At 33.2% G+C, this 24617-nt stretch overlaps 1 protein-coding gene and 1 pseudogene across 3 annotated transcripts in view; both read left to right on the plus strand.

Annotated features, from left to right (window-relative positions):
• The window catches only part of TRAPPC8 (trafficking protein particle complex subunit 8), a 77065-nt gene that overhangs the window by 25176 nt on the left and 27272 nt on the right, over positions 1–24617 (plus strand). For all 3 annotated transcript variants that reach the window (XM_047696750.1, XM_047696747.1, XM_047696748.1), the window contains exons 10-19: positions 1843–1943; positions 3192–3297; positions 12916–13047; positions 16718–16942; positions 17883–17991; positions 19808–20002; positions 20574–20704; positions 22927–23001; positions 23481–23607; positions 24015–24169. In XM_047696750.1, coding sequence (XP_047552706.1) covers positions 1843–1943; positions 3192–3297; positions 12916–13047; positions 16718–16942; positions 17883–17991; positions 19808–20002; positions 20574–20704; positions 22927–23001; positions 23481–23607; positions 24015–24169 — 1356 coding nt within the window. The remainder of the gene's footprint in view (positions 1–1842; positions 1944–3191; positions 3298–12915; positions 13048–16717; positions 16943–17882; positions 17992–19807; positions 20003–20573; positions 20705–22926; positions 23002–23480; positions 23608–24014; positions 24170–24617) is intronic.
• On the plus strand, positions 8410–8561 carry LOC125082798 (uncharacterized; annotated as a pseudogene).

The following is a 24617-nucleotide window of genomic DNA, read 5'->3' on the forward strand; positions in this document are numbered from 1 at the left end:
GCATACATATGCAAGTTGGGGGGGAGGAGAGGGAGAGAGAGCATCTTAAACAGGTTCCACACCAGCGCAGAGCTTGATCTTATGACCCTGAGATCATGACCTGAGCCAAAATCAAGAGTCAGACTTAACCAACTGAGCCACCCAGGTTCCCCAGTAATAGGAATTCTTCCCGCCCCCCCCCCCAGTTATAAGAGTTCTATGCAGCCATCAAAAGAAATGAAATCTTGTCATTTGTGACGACGAAGAAATATATATTTTTGTATTTAATCTGTCATAACTACCTTACCTAACTGAAGGGTAAGTAGATCACTCCTTGATGAAAATCTTTGTAAAAAGTATTAATCCATATCAAAGACTGTTAAGACATGATTTATGGTTTAATGGATTATTGAACACCATAGGGTAACTTGGGGTGATCATTTTAATGTTCTCACCAGATCTGTAGAAATTATGTCAGTTTTGTTTGAATGTATATTGATTTAATATTTCTTGCAGTAATAAATTAGAAAATAATGTAGAATTTGGGGACATATTTTTCATACAGGATTTTTTTCTTAGTATCTTTTTATTAATGTATTGCTTTATGATATATATAATTAGTATATAGCAAATATGTGTTTCTGTACAATATAGTATTTTATCATATATTCTCAGTACCCTTTTATTCATGTATTAATATGTAATATATGTAGTTTGTATATAGTAAATATGTGTTTCTGTACAATATATTATTCTGCCAAATATTCAATATGTATTTGCTTTTTTGTATAATATAGAAGCATATGTATATTCATTATGTATATTAAAATATAAAGTAGTTAAAACATGCTAAGGGCTGTAGTATATTTTTTCACATGGATATACTATATTTTCATTCAGCTAATTCATTAAATTTTGAAGCAAATACTGTTGGACACCAAGGATAGAAATGCATTCTGAAATAGATGCAGTTTATATTATCATGGAACCTATAGCTTGTCAGGTTAAATGTTTTAATCATTCTCCCAATTTTTAGATAATTATCTGATTTTTTTCTATTTTAAAAAATGTTGCAGACAAATACATTTATTCATTCTAAAAGTGGATTGGCATTAAGTCCACCCCTCCCAATTTACGAAAGGTTCTTTTTTTCTAGTTAAAATTTTTTTGAAGCTTGGTCTATAAGAGGACATAGTAGTATATTTTACCAAGAAGGCCAAAACCCTGTATTTGAGTCTTCACTTCTAAATTCTTTAGCACCATTGTGTATTATATGCATTATTAACTAAAAGCGTAGACATCGACAATAGAATGGCTTTTAGAAGCCAAGTAAAAAGACCTAGAAAATTAACAGTAATATAGATCTAAGAAATAGGTTTTTGTGCCTTTTGTATGGTATAGGATGTAAAATAGTGTGTAAGTAGCTAAAATACATAAAGTGCAAGTTGTGAACTCTGCTCTCATGTTCTGATGCTAGTGATTAAGAAAAGATATACTTTGCCTTGTCTCTGTCTATTGGTCTGTTTTCTCATTGAGGGATAGAGAAGAACAGGGAGACGGTGGTGGCAGAGTCTTGACCTAGGTGGATTGCTAGTTGTATATACCATAACTCAAAGTGTTTATCAGGTCTTCTTGAAAAATCTTATTTAAATACTGAATGACAGACTTTGGTATTTGACTAGATAATTTAAAAACTAAAAGTATATAAATACATTTTTCAAGTTTGCATTAATCCATGAAATTTATATGTATGCATATATAAAAAGCATCAGCAAACTTCAGTCCAATTTGTAGGCTTCCAAATGCTTAACTATAAGACTGTTTCTCTTCTTGAAGTAGTACAAATAATGTCTTTTTCTTTAGGAAATGGCAGCAGTGTCAGCTTTCCTTCAGCCAGGAGCACCTCGGCCATATCCTGCGCATTACATGGACACGGCAATCCAGACATACAGGGATATCTGCAAGTAGGTGACTAGAATGTTTATGTTCTATCCATTTAGAGGTAAACTTAACACTCGTATTGTTCCTAGGTATAAATGGTTTTTTGTTTTTCATGCTTTAAATTTAAACAAGCTCCTGAATCAAGTTAATACAGTTAGAGACAAGATGAGGTGATTTTTAAAACTAGTGTTTTATTACGTCCTTTCTCTTTCTATTTTGTTTGGGTTTGTGGTTAGGAATTTGTTATGTGTAATTCTGAGGTTGTATGGTATAGTGAGGGTGATCTTTTTGTGTGGACATTTCTAACCTAAATTAACTGTTAAGCCAAGGGTTAGCCATTTTGAACTTTTTTTGTTAAATAGGTAGAGCACAAAGAGTTAAATAATAGTCCAGGGAAGAAAATGAAAAATGTTTTATACACATAATGAGCTCTGTCAGAATTCCATAGGAGTTAGAACTCACCACCTCTGAGGAGACTGATCCAGAAAGTGGTCAGAGGAGGTTTCATAGGAGTTTTGAGGAATGGATCTGAAAGAAAGGTGGTTGGGATTTGACAGCCATGAAGACATTTCAGGAATTGTGATTGGCAGAAATAATGTTTTGGATGCATCATCACTGGTGAAAGGGAATAGAGCCCTGGCTAGGGTACAGGGTGCATGTGCAATAGTGTTTTGTGGAAACCTCATTCTCATTTATTACTGTTATTGCTAAGCTGTAGTTATTTATGTAGTAGCAAATGGAGAATTCTTGAGTACTGTGTAGATCCTTTGACATAATAAAAGTTATTTTTCAGAAAGATTTTTCTGACTGTTCTATGTAGCATGGGTGGGTTGGAAGACAGATAAATAGAGGTAATTCTGTCTCTTATAATATTAAGGAATAGGGATAATAGTAATAGCAGTGCGTTTACAACACAGTACTAATAATCATTAACATTTTTTGTGTGCCCACCACTTGCTGTTAGGCCAAAATAATTTACACACTTATTGAATTTTTGTAACAAATCTGTGAAATGGTGGGTACTGTTACTGTCTTCATTTACAGATTAGGAGAATGAAACTTAAAAAAGAGTTTAACTTGCCTTAGGGCTGCAGCTAATAAGTGGTGGAGCCAGTTTTGGATCCCATCTCTTAAACCTTGCAGTCTATTCTAGAATGTATTTGGAGATTCTGGCCGCAGATACAGCCCTCTGTGAGAACACATGGTTACTGTGATGTATTAAGGTTTTACTGTAGTGCTAATTATATTTTTCTTGTCTTTTTTGTCTTTAGGAATATGGTATTGGCTGAGAGATGTGTATTGCTTAGTGCTGAAATCTTAAAAAGCCAAAGCAAATATTCAGAGGCTGCAGCTCTCCTAATACGGTTGACTAGCGAGGTACTGAAAATGTGTAGTCTTTACTTTAGTAATGTTTCATTAATTTTAAAAAATGTCTTTTTTTAAAAAAGTGTATGCAAAACATGAAAGTAGAAGGCAATTTCTTTTTAGGAATTTACAATATGGCTACTTATTTGTTGAATTAATTTTAAATGTATTTTAGAAATATTTTATGAATTTATTTCTCTATTTTAAGTCTACATTATTATTAACTACAAACATGTACATCTTTTATGAATTAGATTTTGACTTATGCATAGCAATATTGATCTACTTAAGTTCTTTTTTGGTTTTTAATTTTTTACTTTGAGTGTAGCTGACATACAGTGTTAAATTAGTTTCAGGTGTGCAACATAGTGATTCAACTTCTGTATACATTAGGTTCTGCTCCCCACAGGTGTAGTTAACCATCTTTCACATACAACACTATTACAGGATCATTGAGTATATTCCTTATGCTGCCTTTTATCCCTGTGACTTATTCATTCCATAACTGGAGACCTCTATCTCCCACTCTTCTTCACCCGTTTTGCCCATTTCCCTATTCCCTTCCCTGTGACAACCTAAGTTTGTTCTCTATATTTATAGGTCTGATTCTGCTTTTTATTATTCATTTGTTTTTAAGTTTCCACATATGAATGAAGTCATATGGTATTTGTCTTTCTTGGTCTGACTTGTTTCACTTAGTATAATACCACCTAGGACTATCTGTATGTTGTTGCAAATCACAAGAGTTCATTCTTTTTTATGGCTGTGAATGTTCTATTGTATATAGATATATAAACCACATCTTTTTTATCCATTTGTCTATCAGTGGACACTTGGGTTGCTTCCATATTTTGGCTATTGTAAATAATGCTGCAATAAACATAAGGGTCCATATAGTTTTTTAAATCAGTTGGTTTAATTTTCGTTGGGTAAATACCCACTAGTGGAGTTATTGGATCATATGATACTTACAGTTTAGTTTTTTAGAGGAACTTCCATACTATTTTCAACAGTGGCCATAACAATTTGAATTCCCAGCAGGGCACGAGGATTCCTTTTTCTTCACATACTTGCCAATATTTGTTATTTCTTTTTTATTTTAGCCATTCTGACAGGTTTAAGTTGATGATCTCATTGTAGTTTTGATTTGCATTTCCCGGATGATGGGTGATGTTGAGCATCTTTTCATGAGTTTGTTGGCCATCTGTGTGTCTTCTTTGGAAAAATGTCTATACAGGTCCTCTACCCACTTTTTAATTAGATTGTTTATGTTTTGGTGTTAAGTTCTTTATGTACTTTGGTTATTAATCCCTTTTTGGGTGTATCATTTGCAAATATCTTCTCCCAGTCAGTAGGTTGCCTTTTTTGTTCTGATGGTTTCTTTCAACGTGCAAAAGCTTTTTTTTTTTTTTTTAAATTTTATTTATTTATTTGTCAGAGAGAGAGAGGGAGAGAGAGCAAGCACAGGCAGACAGAATGGCAGGCAGAGGCAGAGGGAGAAGCAGGCTCCCTGATGAGCAAGGAGCCCGATGTGGGACTCCATCCCAGGTCGCTGGGATCATGACCTGAGCCGAAGGCAGCTGCTTAACCAACTGAGCCACCCAGGCGTCCCGTGCAAAAGCTTTTTATTTTTATTTAGTCCCAGTAGTTTATTCTTGCTTTTGTTTCCCTTTCCTTAACAGACATCTAGAAAAATGTTGTTAACAGTCAATGTCAGAGAAATTGTTGTACTATCTTCTAGGATTTTTATGACATTAGGTCTTTCTATTTAGGTCTTTAATTTATTTTGAGCTTATTTTTGTGTATGATGTAAGAAAGTGGTCCAGTTTCGTTTTTCTGCATGTAGTTTTCCAGTTTTCCCAGCACCATTTATTGAAGAGACTTTTCCCTTGTTGTATATTCTTGCTTCTTTTGTCATAGATGGATTGATCATATAAGGATGAATTTCTTTTTGGACTATATCTACTCTGTTCCATTGGTCAGAGTGACTCATTTCTTGCCAGTCCCATGCTGTTTTGATTTTTACAACTTTGTAGTGTGTTTTATAATCTGAAATTTTGATACCTCTAACTTTGTTCTTTTTCTCAAGATTGCATTGGGGTCTTTTGTGGTTCCATATAAGTTTTAGTATTGTTTGCCCTATTTCTGTGAAAAATGCAGTTGGTATATTGGTGGGGATTGTATTGACTCTGTAGATTGCTTTGGAAGTATGGTAATTTTAATAATAGTAATTCTTCCAGTACATGATCATGAAATATCATTCCACTTATTTGGGTCATCCTCAATATCTTTTATCAGCACTTTATAGTTTTCATAGTACAGCTGTGCCACCTCCTTGGTTAAGTTTATTCCTAGTGCAGTTGTAAATGAAATTATTTTCTTACATATAATAATATTTAAAGCAACATGTATGTACATCATTATAATATTAAATTGATACTTAAAGTGAGTAATTATTAAGGAATTTTTAATCTTAGTTTCATTAGTATGAACTTGTAAAAACATCGTCTTAAGCATTTAAAATAACCTTTGTTATGAATATTTTAGAAGAGGAAAAAGCAATCCATTTATAGTTGCTATTGAAAATTTACAGCAGATATTATTTTTATTATTTTGCATCACTAATAGGTATGTAATGTATTATTTTTCTACCCCATCTCCAAACTGGTCAACAGTATTTGCACATTTGCTTTAATCTCAAAGAATAAACATCTGATGTCAGCATGCCAGGTGGTTTAGGGTCAGATGTTTCTGACCTTGTTAACTCAAAGGTCTAGTTAAGGGGAGGGATTGTTGGCTAGGGCTCAATTTCAAAGCTACTTCTATAGTATCTAACTTACTCTCTTCCTTCTTTGAATCTGATTGGTAGTAAAATCATCTAATAGATAAAATTTGGTAGGTAATACACCAATATTAAACAAGGGCAAAAGTGTGTTTTTTTTTTTTAAAGATTTTATTTATTTGACAGAGAGATAGATCACAAGTAGGCAGAGAGGCAGTCAGAGAGAGAGGAGGAAGCAGGCTCCCCACTGAGCAGAGAGCTCGATGCGGGCCTCGATCCCAGGACCCTGGGATCATGACCTGAGCCAAAGGCAGAGGCTTTAACCCACTGAGCCACCCAGACGCCCCAAAAGTGTGTTTTTAAAAATTTTTTTAAAGATTTATTTATTTTAGAGAGAGCAAGGGGGGAGGGGCAGAGAGAGAGGGAATGAGAGAATCTCAGGCAGACTCTCCACTGAGTGTGGAGCCTGACATGGTGCCTGATCTCACAACTCCATCTCACAACCCTAAGATCACGACATGAGCTAAAATCAAAAGTCAGACTCTTAACTGACTCAGCCATTCGGGTGCCCCAAAGACTGTGCGTAGATGGAAAGTTCCAGAAGAGCCACCACCTCCTCCTTCTCCTCTGTCTTCTTCTTCATCACTTACAACACGCAGTGCTTATCCCAGCAAGTGCCCTCCTTAATGCCCATCACTCATTTAGTCCATCTCCCTACCCATCTTCCTACCAGCAACCCTCAGTTTGTTCTCAGTAGTTAAAAGAATCTCTTCTGGTTTGCCTCCTTCTCTGTTTTTATCTTATTTTTCCTTCCCTTCCCCTATGTTCATATGTTTTGTTTCTTAAGTTCCACATATGGGTGAGATCATATGATATTTGTCTTTTTCTGACTGACTTTGTTTAGCATAACACACTCTAGTTTTCATTCTTGTTTGTGCAAATGACAAGATTTCATTCTTTTTGATGGTGAGTAATATTCCATTGTATATGTACACCATAGCAGATGTTACTAAATTGTGTCAACTCCGGGCCTATAAAGAATGGTAGTGATTTTTTTTTAATAAGTGTGGCTAAAGACAGATTTTTTATATGAATACCTGAGGAAAAAAACAAAAACAAAATCAAATACTTCCTTTGTTTGCCTTTTAAATGTTAATACACTCTGGTTTTAATCCTTGGATCACTATACTTTTTACTCTATACATTTTTTGGGTGATCATTTCTTAGGGATGATTTTCACTCTTAAATCTATCTCCAACACTGACTTCTCTTTGAACTTTAGATTCGTAATGCGAGCTGCCTTTTAGACTTACTTATTTGGGTACTTCCAAAGCAACTTCACAACATACCTACACTAAAGTCATAAACTTGCTTATCTTGTTGATCATATCTTAAAATTATAACCAGCTAGTTTCTCATCTGCCAAGGCAGAAACTGAGATGTGCCTGTAGTCTTCTGTCAGTAATCCAGGTTTTTCTTTTAATTTCTTAAACCATGTTTTCTTTCTCTATCTCCAAATAATTTACTTCCCTTTCCACCTCCTCCGCCTCTTTATTTATTTATTTATTTTTTTAAGATTTTATTTATTTATTTGACAGACAGAGATCACAAGTAGACAGAGAGGCAGGCAGAGAGAGAGAGAGAGAGGGAAGCAGGCTCCCCGCTGAGCAGAGAGCCGATGTGGGACTCGATCCCAGGACCCTGAGATCATGACCCGAGCTGAAGGCAGCGGCTTAACCCACTGAGCCACCCAGGCTCCCAATAATTTACTTCCCTTTCCACCTCCTCCGCCTCTTTAAATCCTTCCTCCTGCTGTCTTGGTTCATGTCCGTAATGTCCTTCTGGACTGTGGACCTTTTCCTCTTTGTTCCCTTGTCTACTAGTCCTTATATCAGTCATGTCCTTCTGATAGTCATCTGCAATACCCCAGATTATCCTAAGTGTCTATCTTCCTCTCTCCTATAATGCTGTAAGACCTGACTTGTCACATATTGGAAATTATATTTAAGTTCTTGAGGGTAGGAAATTGTGTTGTCTTCTGCATATTTATCCTCAGTGCCTGACACTGGCCTTGGCACATGGTGTGTAATTTACATGTTTGTTGAACTGAACCATTAATTATTCTAAAAGGTTTCTGTAAGATAGCTAATTAGGTTAAAGGGATGATATTAACAGTGTCAGGTAATTGATACTGCATGGACATTGACCAAATGAACAGTTGCTAGACATAAATTATTTAGTAGAGCTGAATATAGATTCTTGAGTGTGTTTATGTTTTGTATTGTAATAAATAATCTTAACTTCGGTTTGAATATATTGCTGTTTTTGAACGAGGGACTATCATCGCTTCTTGGCCTTTTGGCTAAGATCAAGTGCAATCTAAGGACTATCAGTGAATGTAAAGGCAATTTATGGTTTTAGGAGTTTGAATAAAAATTATTTGAAGCAAATTCTTCTGTCTGCATTGCAACCTTGTATTTTCTGTCATTATTCTTTTTTCCTTTCCAAGTTTGTTTTCACTTTTCAAACCTGGATGATTTGTTTTGTCATCAAATTTGAAGAAACTTATTATAATCGTTGTTTTGGGGGTGAGAGGTGGGATGAGTGGTGGTACATTTCCCTAGAAATTGTCATTCCCGTGGTTTTTTTGTGCTATACCTTTCAGATAACTTGAAAGTAAAGACTACTGGGTATAGTGTGTATAAAATTATGTTAAATTTTAACTACTAATTGTATTTTCTATATGCATTCTATCAATTAAAAAGGCTTATAATATGTGAAAAGTGCACTTGCTTTGTGGATAGGGAACAAAGTTACATACTCTTGATATTAATGAATTAGATTTCCTAGGTTTTTGGTAGCACTGTTTTGGAAAAGACAGCTATGAGGTCTGGGGGCACAGAATTGTACTTTGGCTTTATTTTTTGGACTGTAAATTTATAGGCAAGTGGATCTTATTCATGTTATGTGCTGGGATTCTCAGGATGACAGAGCAAACCCAAGTAATGATAAAACACGCCACAGTTATCACCGTATAGGACAGTATGTTTGAATTTGGTGCTTAAGATGTGATGCTTTTTCCCTACTGTGTCTGTGTTTCTGTGCTGAACATTTATTCTGGTCTTAATAGCCCCTTTGTCTGTTACTGCATTAAAACACAGTAAATGAGTTTTTTTTTTTTTTTTTTTTTTTTACTATTGGGGATAGTAATAGCAGTTTTTACAAGTTTCTCCACCTTGGGAGGAACTGTTCCTGTGGTGAACTGATCAACTCATAGCATCTTTCTTACTAACTTCAGTTACACAAGGAAAAAATTTGAAAGCCATCCTTGAGATTTGATTTATTTAAGTCTGTGCAACCAGTGCCCACATCCATTGTGTTTTTATGAAGTGTTTATTGAATCCTCTACCTCAGATGATTCCCCCTCCCCGATATTTATCCTCATGTTTCAAGTTAATGTAGCAGTTTTTAAAATTATCTCTTGGGTTACAGGCAAAGTTCATAGGCTGGAATTCCTGTTGAAATAGTATCACAGATTTTTTTTTCTTAGTTCTTTGTAGAGCATATGTAATAGACTTGTCATATCATAGATATGAATTAACACTAAAATAAAACTTTATTCTTCAACTCATTAAAAGCCTCTGCTTTCTAGATAATACTGTCACTTTGTGAAATTCTTTCATTTTTCTTCCATCAACACTGAGGGCAGTTGTCATTTTTTTTCAGGGCTATTTTTTGGTTTAAAGCAATATATTTTCTACTGTAGGTGTCACTGTAAGAGACAGGGACTGCAGAAGAACAAAGTTGCAGGAGTCATGGGAGTAGGGCATTCAACTCAGCAAATCAGTTCTTTCTCAGACAACTGCCATATGGATGCAAGAGTGAAATTTTACTTCAGCTGAAATGATATATGCTATGGACCTCCTGGTCTCCTAAATTGGTCAGCCCTTGAGTACTAAATTTGACAGTGCTGAGGGTTTACTGTGCTGGTCTCAATTAGATTGTACATTAGAATCGTTTATATGCCATCGAAGATATCTAAGGCATGTTCCTTATCTTAATTAGAATGCCCAGGATTGCTGCCCTTCCAAGTTTTCTAGTTTAATGAAGCCTCATAAGCAATTTAAAAAATATGTATGTATTTATGCTCTATATCTGTATATGACTGCATGTGCTTGTGTGTACATACTAGGAATAAATTTATAGCACTTTAAGAAAAAGACTGTGAAATGCTATTGAAAAGCCTAAATAAAATTTGGAAACAGAAGAAGTATTTAGAGGAAATTACCTGTTCCAAATATTAAGTTGTATTATAAGGCTACAGAAATTAAAACTGTTTACAGTGATAAGACAGAGTAATGGAGTAGAATGAGATTTTAAATATAACATATAATTAGGTGTCATTTAAAATTAGTGGAGAACGTTAGGTTTTCACTAAATGGTATTGTGACGTCTAGCTATTTGGAGTTGGATTCCTAGCTTACTTGCTACATGGTAATATAATTATAGCTTGATTAAGTTATATAAAAAAAGTGAAACAAATATATATACATCAAAATATATAGGAAAGCATTTTTAAAAAAATCTAGGAATAACATTCTTTCATAGTTTGACGCAGTATCTTGAAGCTGTAGAGGCAAAAGTTAGTATGCTTGACTACTAAAGAAAAAACTCATTCATGTCAAAACTGGGAAATATTATTTGCAAATGCAAAGGCCTAATACTGATTAAGTGTACAAAGGGCTCTTACAAACCACATAATCACAAAAACCCATTCACAAAAGAATATAAATGATCAATTCACAGAAAAAAAACAAAGAGCCTTAAACGTATGAAGAGATTACCACCCTTACTATTAAATGTATGTTGAGGAGCAAAGTGTCATCTTTTTTTAATGAAAGAGGTAAAAATTTTTTAAACTAATTTTTGGCTGAGTAAATTGGAAAACATATACTCTCATTCTCTTGAATGAGATTATATATTGTTACTACATTTTTGGTAGCAGTTTGGCTCTGTTGATTAGAATTTGAACTATATATATAGTTTTCAGTAACTGAGTGGTTCTGCTTCCAGGAATGTGTCTAATAAAAATATATAATTACTCAAAAATGGTTTTATAAAGATGTTTATCAAAGCACTTTTTATAGTAACAAAAGTAGTAACAATATGATATTAAATTAGTCAATATTAATAGCAATACTAAATTAGTCAATTGAGACCATATTAACAAATTGTGGACTATTTATATAAACAGAATACAGTGTAGCTTTAAAAGAAATAAGAAGTATAGATGTCTTAGAAGGATGTCTGTGATACTATATTAAGTCCAAAAAATGAGATAAAGAATATTCTGTATGAAAAATTACGTTTATTTTTAGAAAACTATATATATTTAACATAAAAGCACAAATATAGAGAGGGAGAAATGACACCACCACCACGCTGGTGATTGTAGTTAGTCTGGCAAGTTAGATGAGGCATGGAATGGGGCAGAAAGATGTTCACCTTTTTTTTTTCTTCAAGCATTTATTCTTTAAGGAAAAAAAATTATTTTTTAAAGAAGAAAACATTTTCCTAAAAATGAAAAATGCACTTCCTCCCTCCCTTAACCCTTGGATAAGAACTGCTTGTCAATTGTACATTCCTGATTTTCCCATTTAACTAGGTTTTGGATCTTACTTGGACAGAAACATTTGATCATTAAGTTTTTGTCATAGGGGAGTTGAACTAGGTAATAATATCTACCATTTACTGAATGCTTTTTAGATTGTTTCCTCAGATCTGTTTCTACTCCTTAATTTTGTGATTGCTGCAGAGATGAGTTTTAATAATCTATGATCTATGAGCACTTTTTTGATGTAACTATAATTTGTTGACATTATTGCATTTAAAGTAAATGTTTTCTGTTTTCAACTCTCCCTGGGGAAAATAATGGCAGCAGAGCACATGGAAGGGCATGGTAAGTTCAGCTTGAGAATAGCTGAAAACCTAGAGAAAGTTTTGGTGAAAATGATGTTGATACTTGATCAGCACCCTTCACTACTTTCTCTGTTATTTGTAAAGTGGTAATAGCTCTTTCATTTGAAAGGTTGTCCCTATGAATGAGGATGTAAATGTAGTATGTGGTTTTTGTAGACACTAATGTAAGAGTCCATTGAAGTGGAAACTAATTTGAGTTGTACCATTTACTAATAATGCTAATAGCCGGGATAATCTTTGAAGGGGAAACCTTCTAAACTTCTTAATGAAAAGCAGTCACTTTGGTATTCTTGAATTAAGCAAAAATTGAGAATTGCTTTTACATACAGTAAACTTAATAGAGGATAAAGCAGAGATTTGATTATTTCATAATCTACATACATTCTCTTTTATTTTTCCCTTTTTTCTTGGGTAAATGGAAATATGCTATTGGATATCTCAGATCAATTTCCTGAAGAAATTGTGTGAATCTGTTGTTTTCTGTGCTCTCCTTTCTGGTTTGTCTTTAATCAGTATATCTGTATTCTCAGTTTATGTACTTTTTTTTTTTTGCCATTTGAAAAGGGATTGCATTTCTTTAGAGATTTATTATACGCTGCATATTATAACCAGACATTTGGCTTTATGTAAAACAAAAGAAAATATTTAATAGTAGGGACTTTTTTGAAGGATTTCAAGAAAAATTTGTGCTTATTGGAAGAAAGAATCATCAAGATTGGATTGCCCTTTGATTTCTGCCCTCAAATACTCTTATGCTAAATAGTGAATATGCTATATATTATTTTTAGAAAGTAAATGGTTTTTACCAGTTATCTTTTTGCTTTTAATTTTGTGAAACTAACCTTGTTTTTGTTTTAAATATTCAATAGGATTCTGATCTTCGAAGTGCACTTCTTTTGGAACAGGCGGCACATTGCTTTATAAACATGAAGAGTCCCATGGTTAGAAAATACGCATTTCATATGATATTGGCAGGCCATCGGTTTAGTAAAGCTGGGCAGGTGAGTGTATTTTCTTTAAAAAAAAAAAAAACGTAATAGTTTATTTTAATTTTTGTTATTAGTTATTTATTTTAGAAATGCATGCCATTCATCAATTTTTTATGATTTTAAAATTAATCTTAAAAATGGAAGCAAATTTTGTTCTGAGGTAATGTGTTATATTAGGAAGGGCATGAGATTTGGAATTAGATAAATGTGGGTTTTAATCTTGATCTGCTCACAACTTGACTTGGGTTTAAGTTACTTCTCTGAGCCTCAGTTTTTGTATTTATTTTGGGATTTTGGAGTTTTGCCCAAATATTTGTGAGGATAAAACAAATCATACATATGAAGGGCTGGATATACTGAATGCATTTAAACAATTTTTATTATCCTTTACAGTGGTTGGACTCTCTGCTTCAGCTCTGGTCTTCTGTTATTTCTCAAAGTGCCTTATAATGATATTTACTAAATATTTAATGAGTAGAAATCCTGTCTCTCTTTTCCCTGGAAGCACTTGGGTTGGAGAGATCTTTATTATTTTAGATCAATTTCTCCAGCCCCAGTTGCCCCTTTCATTATTAGTTGGAGGGAGAATTGTTAGAGGCAGAGTGGTAGCAGCAGTAAGTCATGGTTTACTGTAAATATAGGTAAGTAAGTATGGATTGAAGAATCCTCTCTGAATTCCTGGAACTATACAAGGAGCTTAGTATGTACCATAAAACCATAGTCTTATCTCTTAAGGAGTTTTTTATATCATAGGGAAATATGAGGACTTAAAAAAATTTGGTTAATAATGAATTTTTATGAACATACTTATGTTTTTCAAAGTCTGTGCTAAACAAACATGTCAGTATTTTAAATTATATGTTATTAAAACGGTGCAAAGAAACCAAAGCATTCAAAAATTACTCTCAATTTCATGTGAAAATGCCATGATTTTAAAAAACAAGTATTTCAAGATTGAGTTCCTCCTATTTTTGGAAACTGGCAAGTTAGAAAGTAGGTGAATTTGCTTTATATTAGATACAAAACTGTAAAAATATTTCTAAAATTAAATATCTTTTTAATATATCAATTTAAAATTATTGATACACTCCATCAACTAGAATTTCTCAGGTTCTAGAGGGGAGCAAAATTTTAAAGTATCATTTCTCACAGCTCTTTTTCCATATTAAATGCAAATGCATCTGGAACATGTTATCCCATTGTTTATTGTCATTTAAAAATGTTTTATTCAAAATGTAATAAGCATGTGGTTCCCTTTGCTTGGGAGGAAAACTAAATACTCCATTAGGAATGGTCCATTGTCTCTTACTAAAAATAAGTCATCCTTTTCCACATCTTTGTCCACTTTTATGAATGGTTTCATTCATGAACATGATGATGTCACTGGAATTGGAAACAATCACTCATATTTCATCTTCTGAGATTATAGGACATGCTACTTCTAGGAAATACATGCAAATTAAAAATACTACCTTTGTAGTAGGTTGACATTTACTATTTGGCTCATTAATCATCTTTTTTTTCTTTAAGATTTTATTTATTCATTTGAGAGAGACAAGGATAGCACAAGCAGGGGGTGGCAGAGGGAGAGGGAGAAGCAGACTCCCTGCTGAGCCGGGACCCCCCCCCCACCCCCACCATGGGGCTCGATCCCAGGACCTGGAGATCATGACCCAAAGCCAAAGGCAGATGCCTAACCATCTGAGCCACCTGGGCACCCTCTTAGTAATCATCTTTAACTCTAGTTATCTCGTGGAGTTAGTGATTCCAGGGTACCTAATTCTGTATTTTGTGGCCATTCTGTATATAACCCTGCATCCAGAAAATCTCTTTCTCAGACAGTATATAGAAACTAAAAGTATAACTAAAAATGCTCTTTTGTTGGAAAAATAAATATATGTCCTATTGTAGTTGGTCAAGAACAGTATCTTCCTTGGAAGGTGGGACATAGAACAAAAATGGTTGTCAGTGAGGCCAAGTTGTTCCTCAGAAGCAGCACTTTTTATGACATTTCCATTAAAATGTGTGTTGTTGCCTGAGATTAGAGGACGTTAGAGAAGATTATGTGTATATAGAAAGGCCATTTCTCAGTCCTCTCTGCTTGAGAGTTTGTGCCAAATTGCTTTTCTTGTCCCCAGCATTTTTTAATAGTTCCTTTTTTTTTTACTGTTAGTTTTCCAGTAAGAATTATCAACAAGTAAAAGGAATTTAAAAAAAAGGAATTGGCATTTCCAAAGATTAAAATTGGTAAAAAATTTAAGAAAGTGCTAGAGAGGGTGTATGTGTTTGTGTCCCATATAACCCTAGACACAGTATACCCCTGTTTCAATTTTTACTTTAAAAGGCAGACTTTAAATCCTTGTTACCTTTTAAATCTCTTTAGATGCTTTCCCAAGAAATTGTAAAAATGCACTTGAACTCAATATTTTGACATATTGTTTCTTGTATCTCAGTTTTTAAGACTCAATGTTTGTGTTCCTTTTTACTAAAGGAAGTATGATGATCAAGAAATATCACTTAAAATTATTTTGAAACAATCTCAAACTTATAAAAAAGTTAAAAGTACAGTTCAGAAACTTTACCTGAGTGATTTGATAGTTATCTACATGGTGCCACATTACTCCCAAATATTTCAGGACGTATTTCCCATTTTCTAGAAACAAGACTTTTTCTGCTATATAACCATAATACAGCAATCAAATAAAGAACTTAATACTGATACAGTATCACTAGCTAATCCTCCAACCAATGTCCCATAAATATCCTTTATAGCATAAGGATCCTGTTCAGAAGGATCCTTTGACATTATGACCTTGATACTTTTGAAGATTACAGGCCAATTATTTTTATAGAGTGTCTCTCAATTTGTTTGGTGTTTGGTGTTTCCTCACAGTGAGATTCAGATTGGGTATCTTTGTAGGAATATCACAGAAGAGAGACTGAGTTCTTAAATTGCATGCTATTAAGTGGCAGATGATTTTGATTTGCTTTAATTTTTTACCAGGAAAACATTTTCTTAAAAAAAAAACAACAAGCAGTTCTGGCTCTACAGGATACAAAGTTGTAATCTACTCTGGAGAGGGGAGTTAGGTACAAGAGTATATTCTGAAGCAGGGTTAGTGGAGTGAAGCCTCTTCCTTGGTACCAAATCCCAGTTTTAAGATAGAGGTTGTCTGAGTTCAGAGGGTGTCAGTAATAGGCAATTAATGCCAAATATCTGCTCACAAGTGTGGCAGAATGTAGCAGTGGGCAAAAGAAAAGAATATACCATACTCTTACTACCAAACGAAATCGTAGTTTAGTTAGCATTCAGCCCAGTGCAGTGGTATAGAGATGACCGTAACACAATCAGTAAGATAGTTCTCAGTTATAAAATAACAACCTACTTTATGATTCTGTATGCTACTTTCTGAAAACTCCCACATGGTTTTTCGTAAAGTCATGATAATTTTTGACTTCTTGGTCTTCTTGCTCTTGGACAAAGCAGTCACTTGCCTGCTTCAGGACCTCTTATTTTTTAGTAATAATTGCAAAGGGGTCTTCATAAATGTTAGTTTCATTGTTTCATCATTCTAGTCTTTGTTAGAAGCACCAGTTACCAGGTTCGTGATTATGTGTGTGTTTACTTTTTCTAATTCAAGAGAAATTTGGATTTTAATACTTTTTGTTTATTTTCTTTCAGAAAAAGCATGCTTTACGCTGTTATTGTCAAGCCATGCAAGTTTACAAGGGAAAAGGCTGGTCTCTTGCAGAGGATCATATTAACTTCACTATTGGCCGCCAGTCGTATACCCTTAGGCAACTGGACAATGCTGTGTCTGCTTTTAGGCATATTTTAATCAATGAAAGTAAACAATCTGCTGCTCAACAAGGGGCCTTCCTCAGAGAGTATCTTTATGTTTACAAGGTGAATACTTGTTTTTAGTAGTAGATATTAAAATTTAAGTCATTATTTAAAAAAAAAAAACTCCTTTAGTAGGAGTTCAATAAAATGGTTTTCTTAGAATTTATGTAATTATGTGCCATAATAAAATGTGGCATTATGCCCTTCGGCCATAGATCTGAGTTCCATGGCTCTTCTACAGATCTTTAAAAGGGAATTTTAATAGTCAATAAACATTTGATCTGTGCCTATTCTTGGAACTTAAAAAGAAAAAAAAGGAAGAGATGCCGTGACTTTCTAGGCTCCTTCTTCATTATTATTTTTTTTTGAATCATAACAAATTTTATGACATATTGGGTCCTCATACCATCCTTTGGAAAAAGTACAGTCCTTTCTTTTCCCTATGAAAGATGAAAAGGTATGTGTCTATGGGAAGTGGCCATATTATAGTCTTACCCAGAAAAATTAATAGGAAGGAAAAATACTTCACTGAGACAGGAGGTTAGAAAATACAAAACATTGTTTTAGGAAAAACTTACTTTAAAATTTTTTAAGTTTAAAATTTTTTCAAATTTAAAAATTTTTTCTTCAAGATTTGTGAATAATGAATATTTTATCTATCCTGCAGAAAATATGCTTTCATTCTTATTAATTTGAGATCAAATGGGTTAGAATTTTGACAGATAGGATGCTGTAAAGGGTCACAGGAAGTAAAGTGCATACAATAGTATTTGGGAGTTTTCACATCCAAAGAGAGCCAATTAGCTGAGGAACTTTAGGAAGATTCTCTTGGCTAGAATAAATGTTATTTAAAAGTTTATGGCTGATATATTAAGTAAAACTAGTAATTATTTTAATATTCTTGCTTAACATATTTTTAATTCCTTACATATTAAAAAATGAGAAGGCAAATATAAAGAAAGTGGAGTTTTCTCAAAAAATTCTTCTTCTGTATTTCTCCTAGAATGTAAGTCACCTATCACCAGATGGTCCTATACCACAGCTACCTTTACCGTATATTAACAGTTCAGCAACACGCGTTTTCTTTGGCCACGACAGACGACCAGCAGATGGTTTGTAAATTTTATTTGGCCTTGTTGCATAGTGACTATTTTTTTAAGTGTTTTTTTTCTTTATTTAAGAAATGATGTTGTAATTGTTAAAGCATATTTGAAAATAAATAGCTCTGTACTGTATCACTTATCATCCTGCTAACTGAAGATAACCAGTACTTCGGGGTTTTCCTTCCAGCTCTAAAAGCTAAATATAAAAACAAAATAGTTGCAATTATAATGGGTTTTCTCACATAGTCTTATTGAACATTTTTAATGGCTGTAAGATACTTTATTCAATACATATAAATGAAGTACTTTAATATTTGCTTTAGTATTTGCTAATAGTTGGACAGTTTCCTTCTTTTCCTTATATAAAGTTATGTTTGATGGACATTTTTGTGGATAAAACTTTTTTTTTAAGATTTTTATTTTATTTATTTGACAGAGAGAAAGAGAGAGAGCACAAGCAGGGGGAGAGGCAGGCAGAGGGAGAGGGAGAGGCAGGCTCCTTGCAGAGCAGAGGAAGCCCGATACAGGACTCGATCCGAGGACTCTGGGATCATGACCGGAGCTGAAGGCAGTGGCTTAACCCACTGAGTCACCTAGACGCCCCTAAAACTTGTTTTCTTAACTTTTTGTTATAGAAATTTCAAATATACATAGTAGCAGAGAACAGTTGCCAATATTCTGTTCTTCTTGTAAGACTTTTTAAAATACAGGCTTATTTTCTTAGGATTGAGCCTTAGAATGGCGTACTGAGCCAAAAGTGTAAATATGTTAAAGTAAACTTTGTAATTCTAAGCATTCTTATATTTGAACTTATTAATATGTTTCTCCTTGAGATTTAGTATAAAATTTAAAAATATTTATCAGTGGGTGCCTGGGTGGTGCAGTTGGTTAAGTGTCCAACTCTTGGCTTCAGGCTGGATTGTGGTCTCAGTGTCCTGGGATCATGCTGTGTGTTTGGGCTCTGTGCTCAATGCGGAGTCTGCTTGAGACTCTCTCTGCCCTTACTTGTTCCTCTCTCTCTCTAAAATAAATAAATAAATCTTTAAAAAATATATATATATGTATGTTTATGAAAATGTTTATGGCAGGATTGGTTTTAATAGTAAAAAATACTAGAATGATAGAGGAGATGAATTGATAAATTTTGGCATATTTATGTAATGGGTTCATGCTGTAGGACATGAATGAAATTGTTCTACATGTTTCAGTATGGATAATACACCATAATGTTGAGTGAAAAAAGTTACAGAATGATCAATCAAATGTAGTTCCATTTATATAAATTTCTAGTGTCAAACCAATTCATACTATGCATACATTGTTTATGTATACACTAATATGTGGCAAAGTAAAAAATATGGATGAAAACACTGTATTTCAGTTTTGGAATAGCTCTGGCAAGAAGTGCTAGTGGAGATGAAGGAGAGAAATAGGATTTGGGAGGGTTACACAGAGGACTCTAATTATTTGTAACAAAGAATATTTGGGATTTTATGACAAACGTTGACATTTTGTTAAATTTCAGTGTATAAGTATTATTCTCTGTGTGTTTCTGTATGTTTGAAGTATTTTATATGAAATTGTGAAATATTAAGAAAAATATATTCTGTCAGTGTTAAGAAGAAAAGAACAAGAATATTGTAAGTCAAGTTCCATTTAGGCTAGGGTTAGTAAGAGAATGTTTTTCTCTCAGGTAATTAAACAGGCACGAGTGAGTGTATATGTATATATATTTATTTGGCTACCTTGGATTTTTATTTAAAATATGTCTCATTTGAGAGCAGGTGTTAGTATACATGTGCTTAATTGTGACTTTTTTTTTTAGGTGAAAAGCAAGCAGCCACTCATGTAAGTCTTGATCAGGAGTATGATTCTGAGTCCTCTCAGCAGTGGCGAGAACTTGAAGAACAGGTCGTAGCTGTGGTTAACAGAGGAGTAATTCCAACCAATTTCTACCCCACACAATACTGTTTGAATAGTTACTCGGATAACTCAAGATTTCCACTGGCAGTTGTAGAAGGTGATATACTTGAATTTTTATTCATGGTTTTTTGTTTGTTTTACTTATAGCAGATAGACTGGAAGGCATGAAAAAATAAATTTGGAAACATAACTTAGTGAGCTGCATGTATAAAACTAGGCATTGTGGGCTCTGATACTGGTACATATAGTGTGCTATTGGAATATACAAGAGAGAATGACATTTGTTAGTACATAGAAATTGGGGGGAAATCTTCTAGAGGAAGTCTTTTTTTTTTTTTTTTTTAAGATTTTATTTATTAGAAAGAGAAAGCATAGAGGGAGAGTGAGAGGGAGAAGCAGATTTCCTGCTGACCAGAGAGCCCGATGCGGGGCTTGATTCCAGGACCCTGAGATCATGATCTGAGCTTAGGCAGCCGCTTAACTGACTAAGTCACCCAGGCTCCCCTAGAGGAAGTCATTTTAAAACTGAATCCATGGACATGTACAAGGTGGTAAGGGATAGTCTAGGCAGAAATACAGAGCTGTGAAAGTAAGGTGTGTTTAGAGAATTGAAGCATAGGGTAATAGGTGGGATTTGTTAGTTATTAATTTAGGCCTTTCTTTTGTAGAACCAATAACAGTGGAAGTGGCTTTTAGAAATCCTTTGAAGGTTCCACTTTTGTTGACTGATTTGTCATTGCTGTGGAAGTTTCAACCCAAAGATAGTAGTGGAAAGGATAATGAAGAAGTTAAAGAACTAGTAAGTTATTAAAAGGTATTTGTAATAAGCATGTTTCAGTAATAGTTGCTAACATTTCAATTTTTTCTGTTCAGTGAGCTATACTTGTTCTTTTTTATGCTTATTTTCCGTAGTTATAAAAAGTATGACATACACTTATTGTTGAAAATTGAGTATACAAAGAATATAAAGAAGAGTAAAACTGTCTTCTCAGTATTTAGAAATAACCACTTTAATGCTTTTCTGTATCTTCCCAGTCATTTCCATTTTTTAATTTTCTCTCATATATGGGATTCTTTCATATTGCGTATGTTGTTTTTTTTATTGTGTTGATTCATATGCATATTTTGATAGTAAAATGTCTCAGTATTTCATTTCTGTATAATATTCCACCGTGGATGACCTGTAAGCTCCTCTAGTATCTCTCCACTGATGGTTGTTGTAGAAGTTTCCGTTTGTTTACTATCATCATCATACAATGGTAAAAATTTGTGTGTATAGTATTTTATCCTGATGATTTCTATAGTAAAGATTCCTGGGCATGAAGTTAAAACATTTTAGGGAATAAGTATTTTAGTACTCTATTAGTTTCCCAAAAGGTCATACCAATAGGCTTTTCACTAACAGCACATGGGATTGCATATCTCATCTTTGCTGCATTAAGTGTTCTTACTTATTAAAAAAAAAAAAAAAAAAGCTTACTGATTCAATAGGTAAGAAAAATGCTTTTTTGTTATTTTCCATTTTATTCATTAATTTCTGGTGAAGTTAAAGTTCTTGTATTTCCTTTTTGTGAATTGTCTTTATATATACATTATCTGTTTCTTTTCTTAGTCATGTCTGTTAATAAGCTGTTTATTTGAGATGTTATTTTTGAAACAGCAATGACTTGAATAAATATTTTCTGTTACCATACTGATTGTATGTATGTACATAATATGTACCATACTGATTGTATGATTGTAACAAATAATTGGGATGGTACATTTTTCACCCATTTATTAGGTTATTCACCAATATTTACTATATAACTTTTACTTTTTTTATACTACCTTGCTATATACTTTAGAAATGTGGTAAATATTATTTTGGAACTGGGAAATATCCCAACATTTTGGCACTGATTTATGGAGGGAGAACTTGATAGAAGATGTATGTCATACTCACTTTAGTATAAATTATTTCTCTTGAAGTATTTTTGATATTTAAGGATTGCCTTATATAAAGTCTTGTCGGTTAAGTCCATTAAAGGTGTTTTGTGATTATTTATACTCATTGTGAATAGTTTGAAAGATTGAGATTTTGTAGGCTCATATTTTGACTGGAATTTTAGCAACCTCTTGAATTTTTCTAATGTTTTTTAGATGCCTAGAATATAAATTAGAAGTCTATAGACTGTTTACTCTTGGGAAAGTTTTTTTTTAAAGATCCATTAGCTTTTTAAGTGTATTAGTCTGTGTACTGCTAGATTTTAAAGGAAGTTTATTAAAATTGAGTGAAAATTTTCATTTTGTATAATTAAGTTATACTTTTTCCTGTAAGTTTCAAACTCTTTGGATTTCTTCATAAGCTTCTGCTGATGGATTAAGATGCTGACCTGGAATTTAGGGAAATGTAATTTTTATTTATTGTGTGAAGTAACTAACTTCATGGTAAAAGTAAAACAGTGTTTATGAGGACCAGCTTTAGCCCAAGTATAAATTAGTTAACTCTGCTTTGTTATATGACCTCTTACAGAAGTCCTTGAATTGGAGGACACAGGCTTTTTTTGCTCTCTCTTACTGCCCTTATTGGCTACCAGTCCTTTGTGCGTCTTGTTTAGGTGTCATTACTTTTTTTATAATTGGCTAATTTGGAAAATGAGGCTAATCAGAGTAAAAGATGGAGAAATTTGTTCTGATTGCAAGATTAAGTGTCCATTTCAGCCACTGTTGATGATTAGTAACTGAACTTTTATTTGTTGAAGTTTTGTCCTCTTGGTGGCTGCAACTTTGAGTAGCTCACTTACCCTCCTCACTTGAATTGGACTGAATGAAATGAAAAAATGTATATAGCACACATTCTGCTACTGCGTGGCTTTACTCCAGGTGTTAAAGTTTGCTTATTGCTTAGCACATAGTAAGAACCTAATAAATGCTAACTATAATTATTGTTATTGTTATAAGTATTGATGTATAGGAATGTTAATATTCTGGTACTTTATTTATTGGAGTGTATATTTTACAAAATAATTTATTTTTCAGGTAACAGGTGAACCTGTAATGATTGGAACTGAAGTTATTTCAGAATTTTTAATTAATAGTGAAGAATCTAAAGTGGTAACTATTTTATTGTTTTTTTGTCTTAAGCCTTTCAAAAAGTAAGATGCAAACAAATTTTAAAAATCAATTCAGTTTATTTTATAGCCTAGTTTTCTTAAAAGCTAAAATTTGGAAGGTTAGGAAACAGGAATTGCATAAGAGGAAATTGGTGGAAACAGTAGATTTGCAGAGGTCTTTGGTTTGTTAATTTCCAAAGAAGACTGATGAAAACTTTTTGCTTTTTTTGGAGGTGGTCAGTGTGGTAATTTCATGTAACATTTGCTTGACCAGAATATTTTGTTTTTTTGTTGACTTGAAGTGTTAATGAAGACCAAACCTGTATCTTCTTTTGAAGAAGATGCTTTTCAAAATAAGAAATTAATTGATTATTCAAAAGTTTAGGTTGTGAGTTTATATTTTTACAGTGTTGCAAAATTTAGGTATTGCGCTATTTAAGATATGAAAACATAATAAGAGTGGCTTAAATATCTCCACAGGCAAGACTAAAGCTCTTTCCCCATCACATAGGGGAACTGCATATTCTGGGAGTTGTTTATAATCTTGGCACTATTCAGGGCTATATGACAGTAGATGGCATTGGTGCTCTTCCTGGATGTCACACAGGTAAAACTATAGCATTACTAAACAGATACAAAACTAATAATTAAGTCTCCGTAAATAAATGAATGAAAATTAAGTGTTTTAAAAATAGGTTTAATGTACCTTAACAAAGGCACTTAGGTTATTTGGGTTATTTTAAACTCTGCCATTGCTGCAAAAATAAACAAATTTATTCCCTTCTAATGTATTTTGTATGTGTAAAACAAATAAATCCTAATGAGAAATTAATCCACATATAGGGGTGTGGTTAAACATAAAAATAAAATATACTTAATTCTTTGATTAACCGTGCCACTCAATAATTGTTTAGGATTTTTCTATAAATAATCTGAAAGCTATAGTATTTAAGTTAAATTGGTGTCATTTAACATATCAAATTATTTTAGGGCATTGACTGTTTTTTGTTTCAGGAAAACATTCCTTGAGTATGTCAGTCCGAGGGAGACAGGATTTAGAAATTCAAGGTCCTCGACTTAACAATACAAAAGAAGAGAAAACATCTATTAAATATGGTCCTGATCGACGTTTAGATCCCATTATCACAGAGGAAATGCCGCTATTGGAGGTATTTCACTTTTTAAAATTTCATGGATTAATAAATTATCTATAAGGTCATAATATTTTCAGTCTATTAATTTTAGACTTTGAAGTTACTTATACTACATTGAATCATACTTTTTAATTATTATTAAGCTAGGTTAAATAGATCTAATTCACCAAGAAAAATCACAGCCAGGTTATAATATATAAACCTCAGATTATTAATGGAAATTGTGAAAATACATTTAAGAAACACTTTATTAAAACCAGTGACTTTGTTTATTAAAATCAATGGCTTTTTTGGATAAGAGAGCCTCCTTCTCCCTTTCCTACTCCCCCTGCTTGTGTGTGAGCTTTCTCTCTCTCTCTCTCTGTCAAATAAATAAGTAAAATCTTAAAAAAAGAGAAGTAGAAGAGCAGTCCTCTTTGAGTCCCCACTGTGTAAGCATTTTGTTGTGTGTATGTTGTGTATA

This window comes from Lutra lutra, chromosome 12 (genome assembly GCF_902655055.1).
Source record: "Lutra lutra chromosome 12, mLutLut1.2, whole genome shotgun sequence".
NCBI classification, from domain to species: domain Eukaryota; kingdom Metazoa; phylum Chordata; class Mammalia; order Carnivora; family Mustelidae; genus Lutra; species Lutra lutra.